General features: G+C 45.0%; 1 protein-coding gene across 2 annotated transcripts; it reads right to left on the bottom strand.

Moving 5' to 3' along the window:
- Positions 1-215: 215 nt before the first annotated feature.
- On the bottom strand, positions 216-7,492 carry LOC119334522 (DNA ligase 1-like). 2 transcript variants are annotated; one of them, XM_037607081.1, is made up of 18 exons: positions 6,383-7,492; positions 6,177-6,293; positions 5,848-5,949; positions 5,648-5,761; positions 4,178-4,408; positions 4,005-4,099; positions 3,743-3,830; positions 3,391-3,522; positions 2,927-3,039; positions 2,344-2,445; positions 2,026-2,087; positions 1,860-1,931; positions 1,713-1,786; positions 1,558-1,614; positions 984-1,061; positions 823-900; positions 631-743; positions 216-531 (listed from the first exon to the last, which is right to left on the bottom strand). In XM_037607081.1, the coding sequence occupies exons 1-17, from the start codon at positions 7,475-7,477 to the stop codon at positions 675-677; spliced, it is 2,679 nt and encodes an 892-aa protein (XP_037462978.1). In that variant the 5' UTR covers positions 7,478-7,492; the 3' UTR covers positions 216-531; positions 631-674. The 2 variants fall into 2 exon arrangements, with proteins under 2 accessions (XP_037462978.1, XP_037462975.1); XM_037607078.1 differs by having other exon boundaries at positions 216-528.
- Between the last annotated feature and the right edge of the window lie 14,772 nt (positions 7,493-22,264).

The raw sequence follows: 22,264 nt of genomic DNA, 5'->3' as shown, positions 1-22,264 counted from the left end.
CTGTCCACGACGATAGCTTGTACTTTCTCCGTAAAGAAATAGATCACGAGTAATAGCCAGAGCCCTGTAGTAAGGTCACGCATGCCACCTTAATCTCTGCGATTTGGTTTGGAAAGTTTTGGCACTGATACTGCGGTGGTAAGCAGTGGCTTTCAAAGTTATTCAATTGCTTCGGTTAATTATTAATTTACTGAAATTCCTTTGAAAAGGCAGTGTAGAAAAACACCCGCTACGTTACCACTCACCAAGAGGTCTGTGCACAACTACTTAACTCTAATTAAATTAAGCTGGAAGATCGGGTTTTGAAACGTAAGATCCACAGCTATTGTGTCAGTGCACTTCGCAACTATTCAATTTTCCTACCATTCACACCACCTGAATAGCACGTGTTACAGTTTCATCACGAAAACAAGAAAACAAACAAAAACAGGTTGCACAGCATTACAAGAAACGAACAGATCTCAAGATGTCGAAGTCGGTTTGAACAACGACGAAGCAAATCACAGGACATGCATTCTTGACTATGTCCTGCTAATTGTACAGACAGGAAGCAAACAATTATCCAACAAGCGGTAAACATGCATATAAACTGTCTGAGTTAAACAAGGAGAGAATGTGTCTAGTGTTTACCTCAATAAGTCGTGCATAAAATGCACATAAAAATGGGGTCAGTCTCAGTCATCATCCTCATCTTCTTGGTTGTGCGAGTGGTTTATTTTTTGAGCACGATACATGTCAGCAACCTGGGAATTTGAATACAAATCCACATGAAAACTCTAAACAAGATACATATCATTAAGAAAAAAGCAACAGAAAGCTTACTTGCTCAGCTGTGGTTGCATGTTCTGGGTTTTTATCATCACGGACCCGCAACAAACGAGGAAATCTTAGAGAGATGCCCTGATACAATTCAAACTTTAGTCTAGCCGTACTCTGCATATCTTATAAATGGGGGAATGAGGAGATCAAATAACATTACCGACCTTATTTGGATCAACTATCCCATTAGCAGCACGATGAACTGGACTTATGCTCAAATCAGCAGCTTTGACCTCCCACACCTGATGACCGGTGAAAAATGATTAGATTCACAAAGTCTGAAATTAGAATCATCATAACCCCCTTGAGCTATCAAGTGTATATATAGCCAACAATTTTCAGAGTCAACACCAAATGCAGATAAAATGCAAGTAGATGCTAGTTTTCACCTTAAACGCACTGTTTTCGTTGCCATACATGAACTGACATGGCAAGAAAATTGATCCCGTGACTTCAAAATAAATGAGGCAAGATATAGCAGGAATAAGTTCTTTCCTTATTAGTTACTCGAAAACTAACCAGCACATTGCCTTAAGAACATAGACAAATATGTTCACTGAAGTTGCTAGATCATTAATGATCATGGGTTAATCATCACTCTTTCGTTACAAATCAAAAATAGTAGAACAAGCTAAGATCAATCAAATAAAGACTAGCAATGACAAATGACAAAAGTAAGTTAACTAAAAAAATATAACCAGGTAATAGTAACTACTTAAGTTTCAATGTGCATATTACCTCTGACGGCTCAAACCACACATCTGGGTCAGTTGTGTCAGCGAACCTATAATATGCCTGCAAAAAAGAAAGCATTACTATATAGCATAACAATAGGGCAGGATATTAATAAAAGAAGAACCATTATGCGACAAGCTGGTCAATGAATGTATCACCTTTGGGTTCTTTATTACTTTACTTCGAAGGCTCGTAGAACGTTCTTCAAGTTGTTGCTCAGAAAATCCAGTACCTACAATTATATAAATATGAGGAATATAAAGAATCGATTCACCATTCAAGTAATTTAGGGTTACAAAATATACCTATATTGCAGATTGTTTGGTATTCTTCATTATGCTCATCATAGCATGCCAAGAGGAACGATCCATATACACCTTATTAAGAAAAAAGGCAAAAGACGATCAGATAAATGCAAACAGAACTATAATAATCAGTTTATTTTAAAATTCAGTATGCATGTTTAATTACCAGTTCGTTTTCCTCTTCCATGAAAAGCAGCAATTGGCACTAAGTCTAAAGAGTCTCCAACACTGGCCAAAAGAGCAATACACCATTGGCAGAACAAAACGTTAGTATTTATTTTACTGACATCAAATAAGTCTACTGTAAAAACTTGTTGACAACCCAAAAGTTCATAGTAAGGTGTCATGTCACAGCATGAATGATGAGACAATAACATGAGGGATAAATATGCAAACTATATCCTGTGCTCCATAACTATTATCTAGATTTTCATGTTGTGCAGGCAAAAATGAGTGAAATCAGGATGGCATGAAATATGCTAACCTGTCCATGTAATCTTTCTTCAATTTCAACCAATTGTTTGACCGCTTCGCTGGCTCATATGTAGCATCTGTATCCAATGTCTTGATAATCAACCCTTCACAACTTCAAAATCACTTAAATCTTAGTGCCAGAAAATATTTTGGCAAAAGAAAACGGTGGTGGTTAGCATTGATAATAAACCCTTCACAACACAGCTCCATGTAAACTCCCCCATCCATTTTTTCCTTTACTGGAGTCCTGATATATAGATGCTAGAGTTAACACTTGCTTATTTGGCCACTTATTTTCACAGATATGCATATATCCAAGGTGGCTAAGATTATTTAGGATGTCCTCTCACGGCAATCAAATAGATCTAACAATGGGAGGCCAATGCGAAGTGAAGCAAACAATAGAATGTGTTATAAGTACTCTTGACTGTTATTTGCTTGTGTTATACGTATTTATTTACAGCGGGAGTATTTTTTATGGAAAACTTGACTGTTATTTGCTTTGTATAATGTGAACAAGGAAACACAGTTCATCAGTAGCAGACATATAAGCTGGCTAATGGCAAAGTGAAAGCTCTACAAAATCCAATTACCTGGAGTTGACAGATAAGTCAAGAAATTTCTGTATCTCCTCGAGGTCATTTGATGTAATTGCAGTTGCCAGTTGAAAAACACCTGGCACTTCCTCGAAAGAGTTGTAAAGATGCTGCCAAGTATTCAAAGCCAATAAATAACTACATCTTTCGAGAGTCAAGACAGCCGAATGAATTAGTCTTTTTTTAGGGTGCAACCACATCACTTTCTTGTTTATCAATAATCAGATTATTCACTATACCAGTTTCTGTGGATATACATGTACAATATACATGATCAGGAAATTAATGGCAAGCTCTGCTATAATGGCTCAAGTAAAACACTGCGACTAACAAATATGGTGTAACAAGAAATCTGCAATCACAACTATCTGAGGACATACCTACAGAATAGGATAAATAACCCAACTAGACAGCAGAATGAAATTATATATTATTAGGAGTCTACATGACTTGTACAATACCTCTCGTCGAACTTTAAGTTGTTCCTGGAGAAGAGGTTTCCCATTGATGTAAAGAATATCAAAGCCAAAAGTACAGACTGATACTTTGATGTCATTTATAGTAACACCCTTGCGGGCCCTTGTGCTGAGTATCTGGAAGTAAGGAGAAAGATCTCAGCATCCTTACAACTAGCAGTGACAGGTACATAAAAACTAGGCAAAAATTAAGGTAAGTATGATAACCAGAGGCATTAGTTCATCTACTACATACAACAGTTTTAATTGTGCATCAGCTATAGGTTATAAACTCAGTTATAAGTATGGTGGTCAATGGAAGTTAGCTTACTCATCTTAATAGAGAAAAAATACAAACCTGAAAGGGTAAAATTCTCTTCTTTTCGCGGTCATAAGCAACAATTTCACAATCTAGGACAAATGACTTAACTGTAGGCTTTCGGATTCTGCATTGAGATAAGTAAAAAATGTTAACTCCCAGAATTAGGAGTGCAACAGGAAATGCACAATGGACATACAGATTGGCTATGAGTTTGTAAACAGCTCTAGCTTATCAAGGCCAGCACATATAGGCATGGAGCTTCAATAAATTGGTAAGTGAAATGAGAAGGTAAGTATACCTAGAAATTGCATCAACAACATCAGGGTACTTCCCAGTATTCCTTTCAGCGTTCCGACTATAAATTTCTACTGTTCCATCCTCCATGCAATGAATCTTGCAAATTATAGTGTTATTTGAGATTAGCATGGGCAAAATATAAAAACAGCTAATACCCATGAGGCTTGCTTGTACCTGGGCCCGTTCACCATCATACTTGTACTCACAAGTGTACTCACGACCTTGAAACTTGTCAATAATCTCTGATACAGATTTTGTTGCTTTTGCCAACATAGGACCAACAGGGACACCTATGGAGAAATTGCATGTTTCTGGAAGTTTCCAAACACCAGCATCAAGAAGAGTCGGGACAATTTTATCATAGACTGGAAGAACCGAATATGCTTCTTTAATTATTTTTGCAGCCTACACAGAACAGAGGGTATAGAAATATCAGAATGATCATACCAGTCAGTATACATGCACAGATTTCAGGCAATATGAGAAAGAAAACTGAAAACATGAGAACATGTTGCACATGCACACAACACAATGCTACGATCAATACTACAAACCACAAAAACAGCAACTAAAGATATATAATTATTATATGTTCCAATTTATAGTTCAACAAGACTAACTAGTGATTAGAGGAGCCACTACAGAAGGATTATGGGTGTGTTTGTTTGAGCACAAGTTCACCCCACCAAAAATTTGGTTAGTGAATCTTTTGGTCAAGGTTTTGCCACCCCATGTTTTGGCCATGTTGGCAAGACAAACAGAGTGGGCAAAGAGGCATGACCAATTAATTGATAACATTGTCACCAACCAAACATACTCCTTCCGTTCACAAATATAAGATGTTCTAACTTTTTCCTGAATCGGGTGTATATAGACACATCCGCAAAAAAGGATGTATATAGACATGTTTTAGTGTGTTTGTTCACTCATTTCAGCCTGTATGTAGCGCTAATTGCCTTTGGCTCCTAGGTGCATATGCACCCATTGTCGAAATACACATTCCGAAAAGTTGAAAAATTCAGAACAAAAATCCCGCGTGTATATCCGGACATTTTATGTGCGTGCACAAGGTTTCAGTGAAAAACGACGTTTCTTGTGGCTTGTGTAAAAAAAACAATTTCTGATGCTTCATTCTAACTATTAACGAGGCATTTCTTTATCTTTTTTACACAAGCCACAAAAAACGTCATTTTTCACCGAAACCTTGTGAACGCACATAAAATGTCTGGATATACACGTGGAATTTTTGTTCCGAATTTTTCAACTTTTCAAAATGTGTATTTCGACAATGGGTGCATATGCACCTAGGAGCCAAGAAATATCCAAAACATCTTATATTTGTGAAAGGAGGGAGTACCATACAAGCCTCAATGGCTTCAGGTGACAGAAATGATTTTTTATGAATCCTTACCATTACCAAGGTAGCAAGATATTCTGAGAAAAACAACAGGGATACAAAAAAGGAATTCAGCATGTTGCCAAAAAATCATAGAAACTCTTGAAGTCATCACAGGATACAAGCCTTAAGGGGTAGACTAAATTAGTAAAAGCTGCAACAGCATGAACACAATAAGAGTTCAACACCTATCCGCACAAATATAAAATTAATTTAAAATTGTAAATAGAAGAAATAAGTGCATCAACCTCTTCAAAAGGTGATTGGACTTTTTTTGGCGGGGACCCTTTTTCAGAATATACAGCAGCTTGCCCAAGAGCCATTTGGACAGTTTTCTCTGCCAACCCAATACGCATCTTCGACTGCAACAAATGCCAGTTCAGGGGTTTCTTGCAAAGAATATATGAATACTTAAGTGCATTTATTAACTGAACATTGCAATATTTACCTGAAGAAGTCGTATAATGTATTGAGGTTCACAGTCTGTTGCAGCAACAAGAAGTCCTTTGATATGACTTCTTTTCTTATCTTGACTGTCTTTGCCAGATTCCTGAAAACATTATGCTTGCTAAGTGATTTCTGAAGTGGCACTGCATTCTGAAACCAGCTAATCATCTCTCCAATATAATCGATTACTAAACAGAGTGGATTTATTTCCAATAATTAAGCATTTCAATATCAACCCAATAGAAAAAAAACATTTCATCTTGAGAATATCAAGCCAAAGTAAGGGCTAAAATGACTCTTTAGCTTGAGAAAAATGAGAAAGCATATTACCTTTGCGATTGTCCGAAAGGTATCAAGCACACGTGATATCGTCAGTGGTTTTGGCTTGTACATCATCTTCTGTGACGACCTGCTTGCTTTCGCCACAAGCCCCAAATCACCCAATTCCTACAGTGACGAAGACACAAAGCAATCAATTTATGCTCAAGCTCTATTGCCGTTGCTCACTGCAGAACCTAAATTTCACAACTAACAACCTTGAGGTTCTTTTTGACATGCTCCTCTTTGCGGCCGTATGCCTCGGAAAGTGCACGGATGATTGATGCATCCCCAATACCAAGCTCAATCCCTTCGTGAGGTGGCGCAATCCGGTTAGCGGAGAGGTATACTGTCGCAAGGAGATCCTCTGGAGTTGTGGCAATAATCGTACGGAACACGTTTGACAGGATCTCTGTAATGACAATCCGGCCAGACTCGTTGGAGATGAGGTCGAGTGCCCGAGCCAAGAAGAGGAATGGCACAGGCTCGCCGGGCTTCCAGTAGGCAGCAGCCATGGGATCAAACTCACTGCCTTTCTTCTTGAGCTCGAGAGTGGTATTCACCTCCTCTGACTTGGTGGCATTTGAGATTTTGGTCTTCTTATCCTCGGGTTGAGACGCCTGGTCTTTAGATTGAGAGACAAGGGCTTGGTCAGAGGGCTTAGCGTCAGATTTGGCCGCTAGGGTTTTGGCCCTCTTCGGCGAGAGGGGCTTCTCCGCGGCCTCCAATTTCGCGGCCGCGGCTAGCGTTTTGGACGTCGTGGGCGACGGGGACCTCTTCTTGGCCTCAGGAGCGTCGTCGGCCTTCGACTTGGACTTGGGTGGCGACGATGGGCGCTTCGACTTAACGGGCGACTTGGCCGGCGAAGGCGGTTTCTCGTCCACCGCCGGCTCGGCCGTCGCGCCGTCGGCCTCGGCGGCCGTCTTCGTCCTGGGCTTCTTGGGAGACGGGACCCCGGAGGCGGCCGGGGCCCCCTTCTTGGCCTTCCTGGCGGCGTCCCGCGCGTTCCCCATGAGCACATCCGCCACGGAGCGCTTCCCCCCGGCGCCTCCCGAGGACGACATGTCTGCTCCTCCCGCTGCTAGTGGCGTCACCGCCGCCGCCCTCTTCAGCCTCGCGGGCGGCCTCTTCTCGCCGGATTTGACGGCGGCAGGGGAGGCGCGGCGGGAGGAGGATGAGGACGAGCAGAGGCGTGGGCGGAGGAGCAGGGGCGGCGGGGCGAGGGTAATGGCTAGGGTTTTAGGCGAGGGGAGCGGGCGGAACTGGCATCGCAGCAGGGAGTGGAGCGAGGTGGTGGCTCGAGGGAGGAACATGAAGAGGGGGTGGGGGGGAGGGTTTTAGAGGTGAGCCGGCCGGGCCTTGGCGTTGGTGGGTTGGGGCGGGCGGGGGGACGATGGATGGCGCGAGAGGCGACTTTGGTTTGGGGAATTGCAGGCAGGGAGAAAGCTTGGCTTCAACAATTTATTCTCATTTTCCCGATTCGATTCCGTTTATATGGGCAGGTATAAGGTATTCATCCTCGGTCTGCAGGGAAACTCCTCAGATGATTCGCTACTCGTTTAAACGGGGATAAAGCTGGTGTTATCAGACAACACTTGCCATGAGAACTGTGCACAGGACTCCGGTTTACACCTTTTTTTTATTGTTTTCGGAAAACTCTCAATTCAATTTTTATTTTTTTGAGACTGTACCAACCGAACTGTAAGCTCCATGCCTTGATACTGCTGCATCCACATTGACTTTGACATAGTTTTCCTGCGGAGGGATCCACTGGTTCGCCCTTGGTGCTCGAACTGTCGCAGGAGACGCCGCAGGTGGGAACGTCGGCATAATGAAGACTAAAAACTGTCCAAACAGTAATAGGACCATAGTTCTTTTTTTTCAGTGAAATGTGCCGAAGTTTCAGACATTTCATTGATTTTGGTTGGTTCCGAAATACATTCATCCGACTTGAATTCAAACACACCTCGAAAATCTTGTGAGATGCTGGTGCTAGTTATTTGTTTTCTTTTGTGAGAAATTGGTGTTGGTTATTTGTTCATGCTAAGAACCAAAAATATTGATTTGGTAATTCAAATATTTCAATAGCAATTGAATTCAAAATTAAGAACCCTAAGTAGTTGCATCCTTGAGAATATTATAGGCACTGAGTTCAACAATGAAAAAGAAGAGTGGCCTAATTTGTCGGGTTAGTCAGTTGGGGTGATAAACTAATCACACCCTCATTCTTCCAACCATCAGAATGTCATATCCATTGTTACCTTAATTATGGCTTGGCTAGTGCAAACATTGTCCCTAAGCTTTGCACTCGCCCAATGTAATATGAAAGGCGAACATTTTGTTAAAAAAATACATGGCTTCCCAAAAATCATGAAGTTAAAATTCTTTATTGTCTTCTCCATGGCAACAAATCATTCTGCATTTTTAAACTAATTATAAAAAAATGATTATTTACAGTGTCACAATTCTTCTAATTTATTATGTAGGTTTGAGATCTTTCTATTTTGGCATCATTTGGATTAATATGCACATGGTGTCATATTTGTTATCCAAAGCTCTGAGAATCTTCTTAATGATGAATTTTTTCCATCATTGCTTCGCTTCCTAAGCCAACAATCTAATTTGTAATGATTTCTAGCCTAGAGTACATCTCGGCAATGCCTTCACCATCCTTCATCTTGAACTTGTATAGCCGACCTTGTAGGACATCAACCTTGGACTCCTTCACAGACTCGGCACCTTCATGCATTTCCAAATTCATTTGCACTTTCAAGATGACTAATCTTGTTGAATTCTTCTGGGCACAACGCACTGAAGAGGATGTCAAATGTTTGAGAATTATGTTGGATCATGTGGTTGCTTCAGGATCCGGAAGTTGTCCACCTTGGAAGGATTCACCTTGCAAACCAATGTGAACAATAGCACAAACGGTGGGATTATGAACAAGAATATGCATTCTCATCTGATGTTTCCAACTAGAAAAATTTGAACCATCAAAGTAAGGACCTCTACAATGATAACTCCCCTCGCTAGAAGTCATGTTCTCCGAGGTGGTTAAGACAAAGCAAAGAGTCAACTTGCCAAGGATTCACCAATGGAGAACCTTGCTAAGGAGACCAAATCTCTGATTCCACTTGTATGATCGAGAAGTATGTTCAGAGGGGAGGGGTGAATAGACTACTAAGCCAAAAGATGCACTCATTTTCTAAGTTTTAATTTGCATGCCCCTTTTAGCATTTTATAGCAATCTATCTAGCACAAGCAAGTGAAGGTAAAACAAGTAGAGTTGGAGATACGCAAACATGAGTTGGCTTACTGAAGATATTTCCCATGGTTCAGATAGTGAGCTATCTTACATCCACGTTGACGGGGTCTTTGACTCATGAAGGGTCTAAGTGTTGGAATTATGCCCTAGAGGCAACAATATTTGTATAATTATATTTCCATATTCATAATTAAAGAGTTTATATTCTATGTTATAACTGTTATGATCCTGGAACATGCGATTCAGTGGAAAACTCGTATGCACATGTGGAATGATAAACGGCTATATGTAAGATTCCTAGTCTTGCCCCTAGGACTAGATCAAGTGTTGTCGGTGATCATGTTTTCTGGATCTTAGGATATCGTTTAAGTGTGAAATGATAGTCCTAACAACATTGAGATTATGACGTTGGAAGAACGATCATATTGAATCGACCCAAATTTGTCTGTTATGGATTGAGTAATATCGTCTATAATCAATTGTAATAACATGAAGTGTTTAACGTGTGATTTTTCTCCTTAGACCATGAGAGCATCCTAGTCACTTTCGTACCATATGGTGAGCTCTGGGGTTGCTCAAACATCACTTGTAGCACGGTGATCATAACGACAACTTACGGGTTCATCAGAAAGTTTAACAAAGGGACTAGATAGCTCGAGAGTGGGATTTGCTCCTCCGAGGATGGAGAGATATTATTAGGGACCCCTTAGTGTGACGGCATCCATCATCGTCTGTCCAGACATAGGTGACTACGTCACGGGGATGCTGGAACACGGTAACGAGGAAAAAATGAACAAAACCGGTAACAAGGATTTCGGTATAGTGAGCATGTGTTTACTCAGGAGGATACCGATGCATCCCGAGTTTTCTAAAGTATCACAAAGAAAACGGAAGATCAAATGATAACCAAAGGTTCACTCGAATATAATCCGTGTGCTCATAGGGATCGATATGGACATCCACTATTCCGTTATCGATCATTGAACGAAGGGGTTTCGTTAATGTCTATGAGTTACCGAACCTACGGGGTCACAAGATTTAGGCAATCACGATATGTTTAGTATTAGTAGGATGGGAGTGATGAGAATGTATTTGTAAAATTGTTCCATTCATATTCGAAATAGTTTCGAGAGGATCCAGAAGCGTTTCGGGGTCACCGGAAGGGTTTCGGTGAATATTGGGTAATACCGAGTATTACCGATAATAATATATAATTGGAATATGTTTCCGGGGATGTTAAATTATATATAAAATGGCCTGAAAATATTTAGAATAATTTTATATTTAATTTAATATCAACATTAAAAGGCCAAGAGGTGAAAGGCAACTTGGGCCACAAGGGCCCAAGTGGGGGAGGCGCCCCCTTTGCCAGGGAGGAGGCCTAATTAGAGAGTGGGGAGGACTCTTCCTCCCCTCCCTTGGCCGTCACCCCAAGGAGGGACTTTCCCTCCTTGGTGGCTACCCTATCCCTCCCCTCCAACCTATGTATACTAGAGGTTTTGCATCGTTTCAACACACAAGTTTTGGAGCCTGATAACCCACAAGTATAGGGGATCGCAACAGTTTTCGAGGGTACAGTATTCAACCCAAATTTATAGATTCGACACAAGGGGAGCCAAAGAATATTTGTAAGTATTAGCAGTTGAGTTGTCAATTCAACCACACCTGGAGATTAATTATCTGCAGCAAAGTGATCGGTAGCAAAGTAGTATGATAGTTTGATAATAGTAGCAGCAACAGTAGTAATGGTAACAGTGATTGCAGTAATTTTGTGACAAGTGCAACAGTAACGATAGCAGTGGTAACTTAGCAAGAACAATATAAAATAAATTTGTAGGCATTGGATTGGCGATTTGTTGGATGATATTCATCATGTGACAGTTATAACCTAGGGCAACACGGCACTAGCTCCAGTTCATAAATATAATGTAGGCATGTATTCCGTAAATAGTCATGCGTGCTTATGGAAAGAACTTGCATGACATCTTTTGTCCTACCCTCCCATGGCAGCGGGGTCCAATTGGAAACTAAGGGATGTTAAGGCCTCCTTTTAATAGAGAACCAGAACAAAGCATTAACACACGATGAATACATGAACTCCTCAAACTACGATCATCACCGGGAGTGGTCCCGACTATCTTTGAGCTATGCTTAGAATTGGGTCTTGTCCATCACATCATTCTCCTAATGATGTGATCCCGTTATCAATGACATCCAATACCCATAGTCAGAAAACCATGACTATCTGTTGATCAACGAGCTAGTCAACTGGAGGCTCACTAGGGACTTGTTGTGGTCTATGTATTCACACGTGTATTACGATTTCCGGATAACACAGTTATAGCATGAATAATAGACAATTATCATGAACAAAGAAATATAATAATAACCACTTTATTATTGCCTCTAGGGCATATTTCCAACAGTCTCCCACTTGCACTAGAGTCAATATTCTAGTTACGTTGTGATGAATCGAACACCCATTGCATTCTGGTGTTGATCATGTTTTTCCCTAGGGAGAGGTTTAGTCAACGGATCTTCTACATTCAGGTCCGTATGTACTTTACAAATTTCTATGTCTCCATCTTGAACATTTTCACATATGGAGTTGAAGCGACGCTTGATGTGCCTGGTCTTCTTGTGAAACCTGGGCTCCTTGGCAAGTCCAATAGCTCCAGTGTTGTCACAGAAGAGTGCGATTGGCCCCGACGCATTGGGTATGACTCCTAGGTCGGTGATAAACCCCTTCACCCAGATAGCTTCATGTGCTGCCTCTGAGGCTGCCATGTACTCCGCTTCACATGTAGATCCCGCCACGACGCTCTGCTTGCAACTGCACCAGCTTACTGCCCCACCATTCAAAATATACATGTATCCGGTTTGTGACTTAGAGTCATCCAGATCTGTGTCGAAGCTAGCATTGACGTATCCCTTTATGACGAGCTCTTCGTCACCTCCATATACGAGAAACATGTCCTTAGTCCTTTTCAGGTACTTAAGGATGTTCTTGACCGCTGTCCAGTGTTCCTTGCCGGGATTACTTTGGTACCTTCCTACCAAACTTACGGCAAGGTTTATATCAGGTCTGGTATAGGTCATGGCATACATGATAGACCCTATGGCTGAGGCATAGGGGATGACACTCATCTCTTCTTATCTTCTGCCGTGGTCGGGCATTGAGCCGAGCTCAATTTCACACCTTGCAACACAGGCAAGAACCCCTTATTGGACTGATCCATATTGAACTTCTTCAATATCTTATCAAGGTATGTGCTTTGTGAAAGACCTATGAGGCGTCTCGATCTATCTCTATAGATTTTGATGCCTAATATGTAAGCAGCTTCTCCAAGGTCCTTCATTGAAAAACACTTATTCAAGTAGGCCTTTATGATGTCCAAAAGTTCTATATCATTTCCCATCAAAAGTATGTCATCCACATATAATATGAGAAATGCTACAGAGCTCCCACTCACTTTCTTGTAAACGCATGCTTCTCCATAAGTCTGCATAAACCCAAACACTTTAATCATCTCATTAAAGCGAATGTTCCAACTCCGAGATGCTTGCACCAGCCCATAGATGGAGCGCTGGAGCTTGCATACCTTGTTAGCATTCTTAGGGTCGACAAAACCTTCCGGCTGCATCATATACAGTTCTTCCTTAAGGTGACCATTAAGGAAAGCCGTTTTGACGTCCATTTGCCATATCTCATAATCATAGTATGCAGCAATTGCTAACATGATTCGGACGGACTTCAGCTTCGCTACGGGAGAGAATGTCTCATCGTAGTCAATCCCTTGAACTTGTCGATAACCCTTAGCGACAAGTCGAGCTTTATATATGGTAACATTACCATCTGCGTCCGTCTTCTTCTTAAAGATCCATTTGTTTTCTATCGCTCGCCGATCATCGGGCAAGTCTGTCAAAGTCCACACTTTGTTTTCATACATGGATCCTATATCGGATTGCATGGCTTCAAGCCATTTGTTGGAATCTGGGCCCGCCATCGCTCCTTCATAGTTCGAAGGTTCACCGTTGTCCAACAACATGCTTTCCAAGACAGGGTTTGTTGGGGATATGACTATTTGTGTAAGCCGCCCAGGAGGGGCCGGGTTACGCAAAGAGTCTTCATCAGAGGAAGCCCAAGGCCAAGCATGAAGATGGCGGTTCAATAAAGAGCTTAAGGCCCACGGGCGGCTTAAGCCCATTGTAGTAAACCGCCATGATGGCATGACTTGTAATGTAAGGTAGATTTAACTGGTCACCGAGTCGGACTCTGTTAATAAGCCGGCCGGGACTCTGTAAGCCGCAGGTGTCAACCCGTGTATATAAGGGGACGACCTGCGGGCGACTTAGGGCAAGAAACAACTCATCGAAAACCGGGCATAGCGTGTCTCACTCCCTGGTTATCGAAACATCAATACCAACCCAACTAGACGTAGGCCTTACCTTCACCGTAAGGGGCCGAACTAGTATAAACTCTCTCGTGTCCCTTGTCCCGATTTAACCCCTTCAAGCTTCCTAGTTGTGATGGCTCCATAACTAAGTCCTCTCATGAGGACATCTGACGTGACTATTCCACGACAGTTGGCGCCCACCATGGGGCCAGCGCACGGTGGATTTGAGTTCTTGAAGGGCAACTTCGAAGGGCTCAAGAGGTACGTAGTGGGCCGGATGACCAAGAGTTGTCGCGGCAAGGTCGACATCGACGACGAAGGCTGGGGCCCCGACGCCGGCTCAATTGAGTACGGGTACCGGGTCCCCTTCGGCGGAATCCACGTCTTTATCGGCCGGATCGGTGAGCCGGGCCCTGAGCCGGGCAACTGCACCGACCTCGTCGAGACGGCTCAGCGTGCAAGGAAGACCCGGGCTCAGCCGGTCATGAGGCGTGCCTTCGTGGGCTGCGTCCACGGAGAGGAACTTTCTGGATCTGAAGATGAGGGTGAGACGGCCATCCTTTCAGATGGTGACTCATCCACCGGCTCAACAGATTCGTTGTATCAGGTACAAGACGGCGCGCTCAGAGGCTGTTCCGATGGCGTCAGTATTCCGGACCTCGATGAGCCGCCAAGATGGGCCGGAATCTTCATGGCTGGAACTCAGCCCGGCTCAAACTCTACAGCGGCAGCAGCGATCATGTCCGGGTCAGGAGCAGCCGGAGCAGGAGGCCCCGTGCGCCCACCGGCTCAGGCGCTGATAGATCTCATGGACAAACTTACGGCCCTGTTAACCGCCACGGTTATTCCTGCAGATAAGGATGAGCATGACGCAGCTGTAGCTCAAGTGCGTGAGGAGATAGCTCAGGCCAAGGAGGCTTTGGCAGCTGAGGATACCAGACTAGCTGCGGAGCGGGCAGCTCTCGACGCCCGGGCTCAGCGCTTGCAGTCAGAAGCTTACCAGCTCACGATGAGCTTAAACGCCTTCAATGAGGTGATGAGGAGGAGACATCAGAAAATGCAGTCCCGTTTACCTCCGAATTACGACCCCCAGGTTCTCTTTGCTACACCCGGAGCCGGCCCTAGTAACCCGCCAGAGGCCAACCGGCTTATGATAGCCGGAATAGGAGGATCAGCTCAGCCTCGGGATATGGTGCCGCCTCACGTGAGCATGCCACCACCGCGTTATGTGCCGATTCCACCGGGTCACTTTTCCAATCCCATGGAGAACTTAATAGCAGCTTCAACGCGTTTAGCGGCTCTTCCCATGGAAGGTGATGACCCGACGGCGGTGGAGACCCGGAGGGTCAGGGAGCTCCTTCAGACGGCCCTGGCTCAGCAGGAGAACTATTCTTACAGCCGGGACAGGATTCATTCACTCCCCCGCCCTGGGGAGCACCACCTCGCCAGAACCGGAGTCCGAGTTACAACAGACGCATGGAGTCAGAAGCCTTGTCAAGCAACGCCCAACGACATAACCAACCCGGGGGCTATAACCCGGCGCAGGACCAAGTACGTCAGGAGAATGATCACCCGGAGTATCCAATGACATCGGTTGAGGCGGGAGTAGCCACTAGAACCGGCGGTGTCCCGTGCCTGGTGCTGGCTCTGCGTGACGTACGTCTGCCCCAGGACTTCAAGGGACCTCGAAATGTACCAAATTACACGGCCCATTTACAGCCCACGGCGTGGATCGAGAGTTATGAGATGGCCATGGAGTTGCTGGAAGTCAATGACGTAGCAATGGCTAAGTATTTTACCATGATGTTGGATGGAACGGCCCGGTCTTGGCTAAAGGGCTTACCACCCAATTCCATCGGTTCATGGGGCGAGTTAAAGGCCCGGTTCATCCAGAACTTCAAGGACACCTGTAAACAATCTATGTCGATTGTGGACTTGACAGATTGCAAGCAGGAGGAAGGAGAATCCACCACCCATTGGGTACGCCGGGTCAAAGAGATAATTCATTCCTCTGATAAGATGGATGCCGGCTCTGCAGTTCTTATGCTGGAGAAAAATTGCCGTTTTGAGCCGCTGAGGATGAAACTGGGGCACCTTAAGCGTGACCTCATAGATATGGGTATGCTGATGGCGGCTTTAGTCAAATATGCCGACTCTGATAGTACCAAGGATCCCGCGTCTGACGATGAGAAGACAGGGAAGGGAAAACGGAACGGCAATGGAAAGGGTCAGCAGCATAACCCGGGGAATCAAGGCGGCAATAAGCGTAAGGCGGACGGTAGAGTTTGTGGCCAATGCCAACGCGCGAGGTAACAATAAGAGATATAAGGGTAAGCTTCCTCGGTCCGGCGGGTCAGGCCCGTCTCTTGAGCAGTTACTCAATGAGCCCTGCCCAAAACACGGCACCCGGGAGCGGCCGACCACACATCTATGGAAGGATTGTGCGATCATGAAGGCGTTTAAAAACTCCAACACCTTCGATGGCGGTCAAGGATCCGGTGGTGGCTCAAGGGCCGGCGGCTTTCATGGCCCGGGCGGCGGCTCAAATTCCGGCTTTCAGGGGCATCCAGGTGGCAATAGTCAGCAGCAGTCCGGTCAAGGCGGACAGCAGCAGCAACAGTCGGGTTATCAAAGCCATCCGAAGCAGTTGAGTGGCGGACAGTATCACGTGTTTACCACTAGCTTGTGCAAACGTGACCAGAAGGTTCATAAGAGGGCTGTGAATTCTGTTGAGCCAGCAATCCCTCGTTATTTAAGGTGGTCAGAGCAGCCCATCATATGGAGCAGGGAGGATCATCCTCCGCGGGTCGATAACCCGGGTCAGTTGGCTTTGGTAGTGGCGCCTCAAGTTGGTGGGTATAAGTTCACCAAGGTGCTCATGGATGGGGGTAGTAGCATCAACATCCTTTACTACAAGACCTTTCAGCGCATGGGGTTGACTGATAAAAACCTGAGAACATCCAACACTGTTTTCCATGGAGTTGTCCCTGGTAAGTAGGCTTACCCAGTTGGCAGGATTGAGCTGGAGGTGGCTTTTGGAGACGAACATGACTCCCGAGCTGAGAAGTTGATGTTTGAAGTGGTCAAGATCAGGAGCCCATACCACGCTCTGTTTGGACGATCGGCTTATGCTAAGTTTATGGCCCGGCCGTGTTACGTTTATTTACAGCTCAAAATGCCGGGTTACAAGGGCACCATCACTGTACATGGCAGTCGTAAGGTGGCATTGGAGTGTGAAGAAGGTGACGCGGCTTATGCTGAGTCGGCCTGTGCAGCAGAGGAGCTCAAATTTTATCAAGATAATGTTGACCCGGCGGATATGACATCCCTGAAGAAACCAACTACAGAGCATGACCCGGCGCTGAAGTTTAAGTCGGCGGCTGAGACGAAGCTTGTTGATTTCACCCCAGGTGATACTTCTAAACAGTTCAGCATCAACAACAACTTGGATCCCAAATAGGAAAGCACGCTCATCGAGTTCATCCGTGAGAACCGGGACATCTTTGCATGGAAACCTTCTGACATGCCGGGTGTACCGAGGGAACTCGCTGAGCACACTCTCAATATTGATCTGAAGTATAAGCCGGTCAGGCAGTTTCTTCGCCGTTTTAACGAAGAGCGACGAAAAGCTATTGGAGAAGAAGTCGCCCAGCTCTTAGCGGCTGGGTTTATCATTGAAGTTTTTCACTCGGAGTGGTTGGCTAACCCGGTGCTCGTCCTCAAGAAGAATGGCACCTGGCGGATGTGTGTGGACTACACGGACTTAAACAAGGCTTGTCCGGCTGACCCTTTTGCCCTCCCCCGTATTGATCAAATCATTGATGCTACAGCGGGTTGTGAGCGCTTGAGCTTTTTGGATGCTTACTCCGGTTATCATCAGATTAAGATGGCAGTTAAGGACCAGGAGAAGACGGCTTTCATCACTCTGTTTGGAGCCTTCTGCTATGTATCTATGCCATTTGGGCTCAAGAGTGCCCGGGCGACTTACCAATGGTGTGTGCAGAATTGTTTGCACGACCAAATTGGGCGTAATGTCCATGCCTATGTGGATGACATTGTGGTGAAGTCCAGAGAAAAGGAGACATTGATATCCGACTTAAAGGAGACCTTTGATAATCTCCGAGTCTACAAGATGATGCTTAACCCGGCCAAGTGCGTGTTTGGTGTCCCCGCAGGCAAGCTTTTGGGCTTTCTGGTGTCCAACAGAGGCATCGAAGCTAACCCGGAGAAGATCAAGGCGATTACCCATATCTACTCAAGTCATCAGTGAGAGTGAGAACATAACAATATCCTCCGCGAGCCTCAACGCTCATTGGACTGCACACATCAGTATGTATGATTTCCAATAAGTTGGTTGCTCGCTCCACCGTTCCGAAGAACGGAGTCTTGGTCATCTTGCCCATGAGGCATGGCTCGCATGTGTCAAACGATTCATAATCTAGAGACTCTAAAAGTCCATCAGCATGGAGCTTCTTCATGCGCTTGACACCAATGTGACCAAGGCGGCAGTGCCACAAGTATGTGGGACTATCGTTATCAACTTTACATCTTTTGGTATTCACACTATGAATATGTGTAACATTACGCTCGAGATTCATTAAGAATAAACCATTCACCAGCGGGGCATGACCATAAAACATATCACTCATATAAATAGAACAACCATTATTCTCGGATTTAAATGAGTAGCCATCTCGAATTAAACGAGATCCCGATACAATGTTCATGCTCAAAGCTGGTACTAAATAACAATTATTGAGGTTCAAAACTAATCCCGTAGGTAAATGTAGAGGTAGCGTGATGACGGCGATCACATCGACCTTGGAACCATTCCCGATGCGCATCGTCACCTCGTCCTTCGCGAGTCTCCGCTTATTCCGCAGCTCCTGCTTTGAGTTACAAATATGAGCAGCCGCACCGGTATCAAATACCCAGGAGCTACTATGAGCACTGGTAAGGTACACATCAGTTACATGTGTATCACATATACCTTTGGTTTTGCTGGACTTCTTGTCCGCTAAGTACTTGGGGCAGTTCCGCTTCCAGTGACCACTTCCCTTGCAATAAAAGCACTCAGTCTCAGGCTTGGGTCCATTGCTTGACTTCTTCCTGGCAACTGGCTTACCAGGCGCGGCAACTTCCTTGCCGTCCTTCTTGAAGTTCTTCTTACCCTTGCCCTTCTTGAACTTAGTGGTTTTATTCACCATCAACACTTGATGTTCCTTTTTGATCTCCACCTCCGCTGATTTCAACATTGAATATACCTCAGGAATGGTCTTTTCCATCCCCTGCATATTGAAGTTCATCACAAAGCTCTTGTAGCTCAGTGGAAGTGACTGAAGGATTCTGTCAATGACCGTGTCATCCGGGAGATTAACTCCCAGCTGAGTCAGGCGGTTGTGCAACCCAGACATCTTGAGTATGTGCTCACCGACAGAACTATTTTCCTCCATCTTACAGCTGAAGAATTTGTCGGAGACTTCATATCTCTCGACCCGGGCATGAGCTTGGAAAACCATTTTCAGCTCCTCGAACATCTCATATGCTCCGTGTTGCTCAAAACGCTTTTGGAGCCCCGGTTCTAAGCTGTAAAGCATGCCGCACTGAACGAGGGAGTAATCATCAGCACGAGACTGCCAAGCGTTCATAACGTCTTGGTTCTCTGGGATTGGTGCTTCACCTAGCGGCGCTTCTAGGACATAATCTTTCTTGGCTACTATGAGGATGATCCTCAGGTTCCAGACCCAGTCCGTATAGTTGCTGCCATCGTCTTTCAGCTTGGTTTTCTCTAGGAACGCGTTGAAGTTCAGTTGGACATGAGTGTTGGCCATTTGATCTACAAGACATATTGTAAAGATTTTAGACTAAGTTCATGATAATTAAGTTCATCTTAATCAAATTATTTAATGAACTCCCACTTAGACAGACATCCCTCTAGTCATCTAAGTGAAACATGATCCGAGTCAACTAGGCCATGTCCGATCATCACGTGAGACGGACTAGTTAACATCGGTGAACATCTTCATGTTGATCGTATCTTCTATACGACTCATGCTCGACCTTTCGGTCTTTCATGTTCCGAGGCCATGTCTGTACATGCTAGGCTCGTCAAGTCAACCTAAGTGTATTGCGTGTGTAAATCTAGCTTACACCCATTGTATTCGAACGTTAGGATCTATCACACCCGATCATCACGTGGTGCTTCGAAACAACGAACCTTTGCAATGGTGCACAGTTAGGGGGAACACTTTTCTTGAAATTATTATGAGGGATCATCTTACTTACTACCGTCGTTCTAAGTAAACAAGATGAACAACATGATAAACATCACATGCAATCATAATAGTGACATGATATGGCCAATATCATATAGCTCCTTTGATCTCCATCTTCGGGGCTCCGTGATCATCTTCGTCACCGGCATGACACCATGATCTCCATCATCATGATCTCCATCATCGTGTCTCCATGAAGTTGCTCGCCAACTATTACTTCTACTACTATGGTAACGTGTTTAGCAATAAAGTAAAGTAATTTACATGGCGTTTCTCAATGACACGCAGGTCATACAAAAAATAAAGACAACTCCTATGGCTCATGCCGGTTGTCATACTCATCGACATGCAAGTCGTGATTCCTATTACAAGAACATGATCTCATAGATCACATATATATCATTCATCATTCATCACAACTTTGGCCATATCACATCACAAAACACTTGCTGCAAAAACAAGTTAGACGTCCTCTAATTGTTGTTGCAAGTTTTTACGTGGCTTCTATAGGTGATCTAGCAAGAACGTTTTCTTACCTACGTTAAAGCCACAACGTGATTTGCCAACTTCTATTTACCCTTCATAAGGACCCTTTTCATCGAATCCGCTCCAACTAAAGTGGGAGAGACAGACACCCGCTAGCCACCTTATGCAACTAGTGCATGTCAGTCGGTGGAACCTGTCTCACGTAAGCGTATGTGTAAGGTCAGTCCGGGCCGCTTCATCCCACAATACCACTGAAGAAAAATAAGACTAGTAGTGGCAAGAAAGTTGACAACATCTACGCCCACAACAAATTGTGTTCTACTCGTGCAAAGAGAACTACACATAGACCTGGCTCATGATGCCACTATTGGGGAACATTGCATAAAATAAAAAATTTCCTACGTTCACCAAGAACAATCTATGAGTTCATCCAGCAATGAGAGAGAGGAGTGCATCTACATACCCTTGTAGATCGCGAGCAGAAGCGTTCAAGAGAACGGGGTTGAGGGAGTCGTACACGTCGTGATCCAAATCACCGGAGATCCTAGCGCCAAACGAACGGCACCTCCGCGTTCAACACACGTACGGTCAGCGTGACGTCTCCTCCTTCTTGATCCAGCAAGGGGGAAGGAGAGGTTGATGAAGATCCAGCAGCACGACAGCGTGGTGGTGGATGCAGCAGGGATCCGGCAGTTCGCCAAGCGTCTGCGGGAGGGAGAGGTGTAGCAAGGGGGAGGGGAGGCGCCAGGGGCAAGGGTGCGGCTGCCCTCCCTCCCCCTCTTTATATAGGGTCCCCAAGGGGAGCGCTGGCCCTGGATATGGGATCTCCAGGGGGGCGGCGGCCAAGGGGGGAGACTTGCCCCCAAGGCAAGTGGAGGCGCCCCCTCCCCTAGGGTTCCCAACCCTAGGCGCAGGGGGGGGCCCAAGGAGGGGCGCACCAGCCCACCAAGGGCTGGTCCCCTCCCCACTTCAGCCCATGGGGCCCTCCGGGATAGGTGGCCCCACCCGGTGGACCCCCGGGACCCTTCCGGTGGTCCCGGTACAATACCGGTGACCCCCGAAACTTTCCCGATGGCCGAAACAGCACTTCCTATATATAATTCTTCATCTCCGGACCATTCTGGAACTCCTCGTGACGTCTGGGATCTCATCTGGGACTCCGAACAACTTTTGGTTTGCTGCATACTAATATCTCTACAACCCTAGCGTCACCGAACCTTAAGTGTGTAGACCCTACGGGTTCGGGAGACATGCAGACATGACCGAGACTCCTCTCCGGTCAATAACCAACAACGGGATCTGGATACCCATGTTGGCTCCCACATACTCCTCGATGATCTCATTGGATGAACCACGATGTCGAGGATTCAATCAACCCCGTATTCAATTTCCTTTGTCAATCGGTACGTTACTTGCCCGAGACTCGATCGTCGGTATCCCAATACCTCGTTTAGTCTCGTTACCAGCAAGTCACTTTACTCGTACCGTAATGCATGATCCCGTGACCAGACACTTGGTCACATTGAGCTCATTATGATGATGCATTACCGAGTGGGCCCATAGATACCTCTCTGTCATACGGAGTGATAAATCCCAGTCTCGATTCATGCCAACCCAACAGACACTTTCGGAGATACCCGTAGTGAACCTTTATAGTCACCCAGTTACGTTGCGATG

The sequence above is a fragment of the Triticum dicoccoides genome, chromosome 1B (genome assembly GCF_002162155.2).
Source record: "Triticum dicoccoides isolate Atlit2015 ecotype Zavitan chromosome 1B, WEW_v2.0, whole genome shotgun sequence".
Classification (NCBI taxonomy): Eukaryota; Viridiplantae; Streptophyta; class Magnoliopsida; order Poales; family Poaceae; genus Triticum; species Triticum dicoccoides.
The sequence above is the reverse complement of the archived record's forward strand: the minus strand, read 5'-3'. Positions and strand labels throughout refer to the sequence as shown.

Coding starts and splice junctions, on each gene's coding strand:
- LOC119334522 (XM_037607081.1), bottom strand. CDS start 7,477: ATGTTCCTCCCTCGAGCCACCACCTCGCTCCACTCCCTGCTGCGATGC. Junction 6,294..6,382: donor ATGTCAAAAAGAACCTCAAG/GTTGTTAGTTGT, acceptor TCGTCACTGTAG/GAATTGGGTGATTTGGGGCT. Junction 1,615..1,712: donor AAGTAATAAAGAACCCAAAG/GTGATACATTCA, acceptor TCTTTTTTGCAG/GCATATTATAGGTTCGCTGA.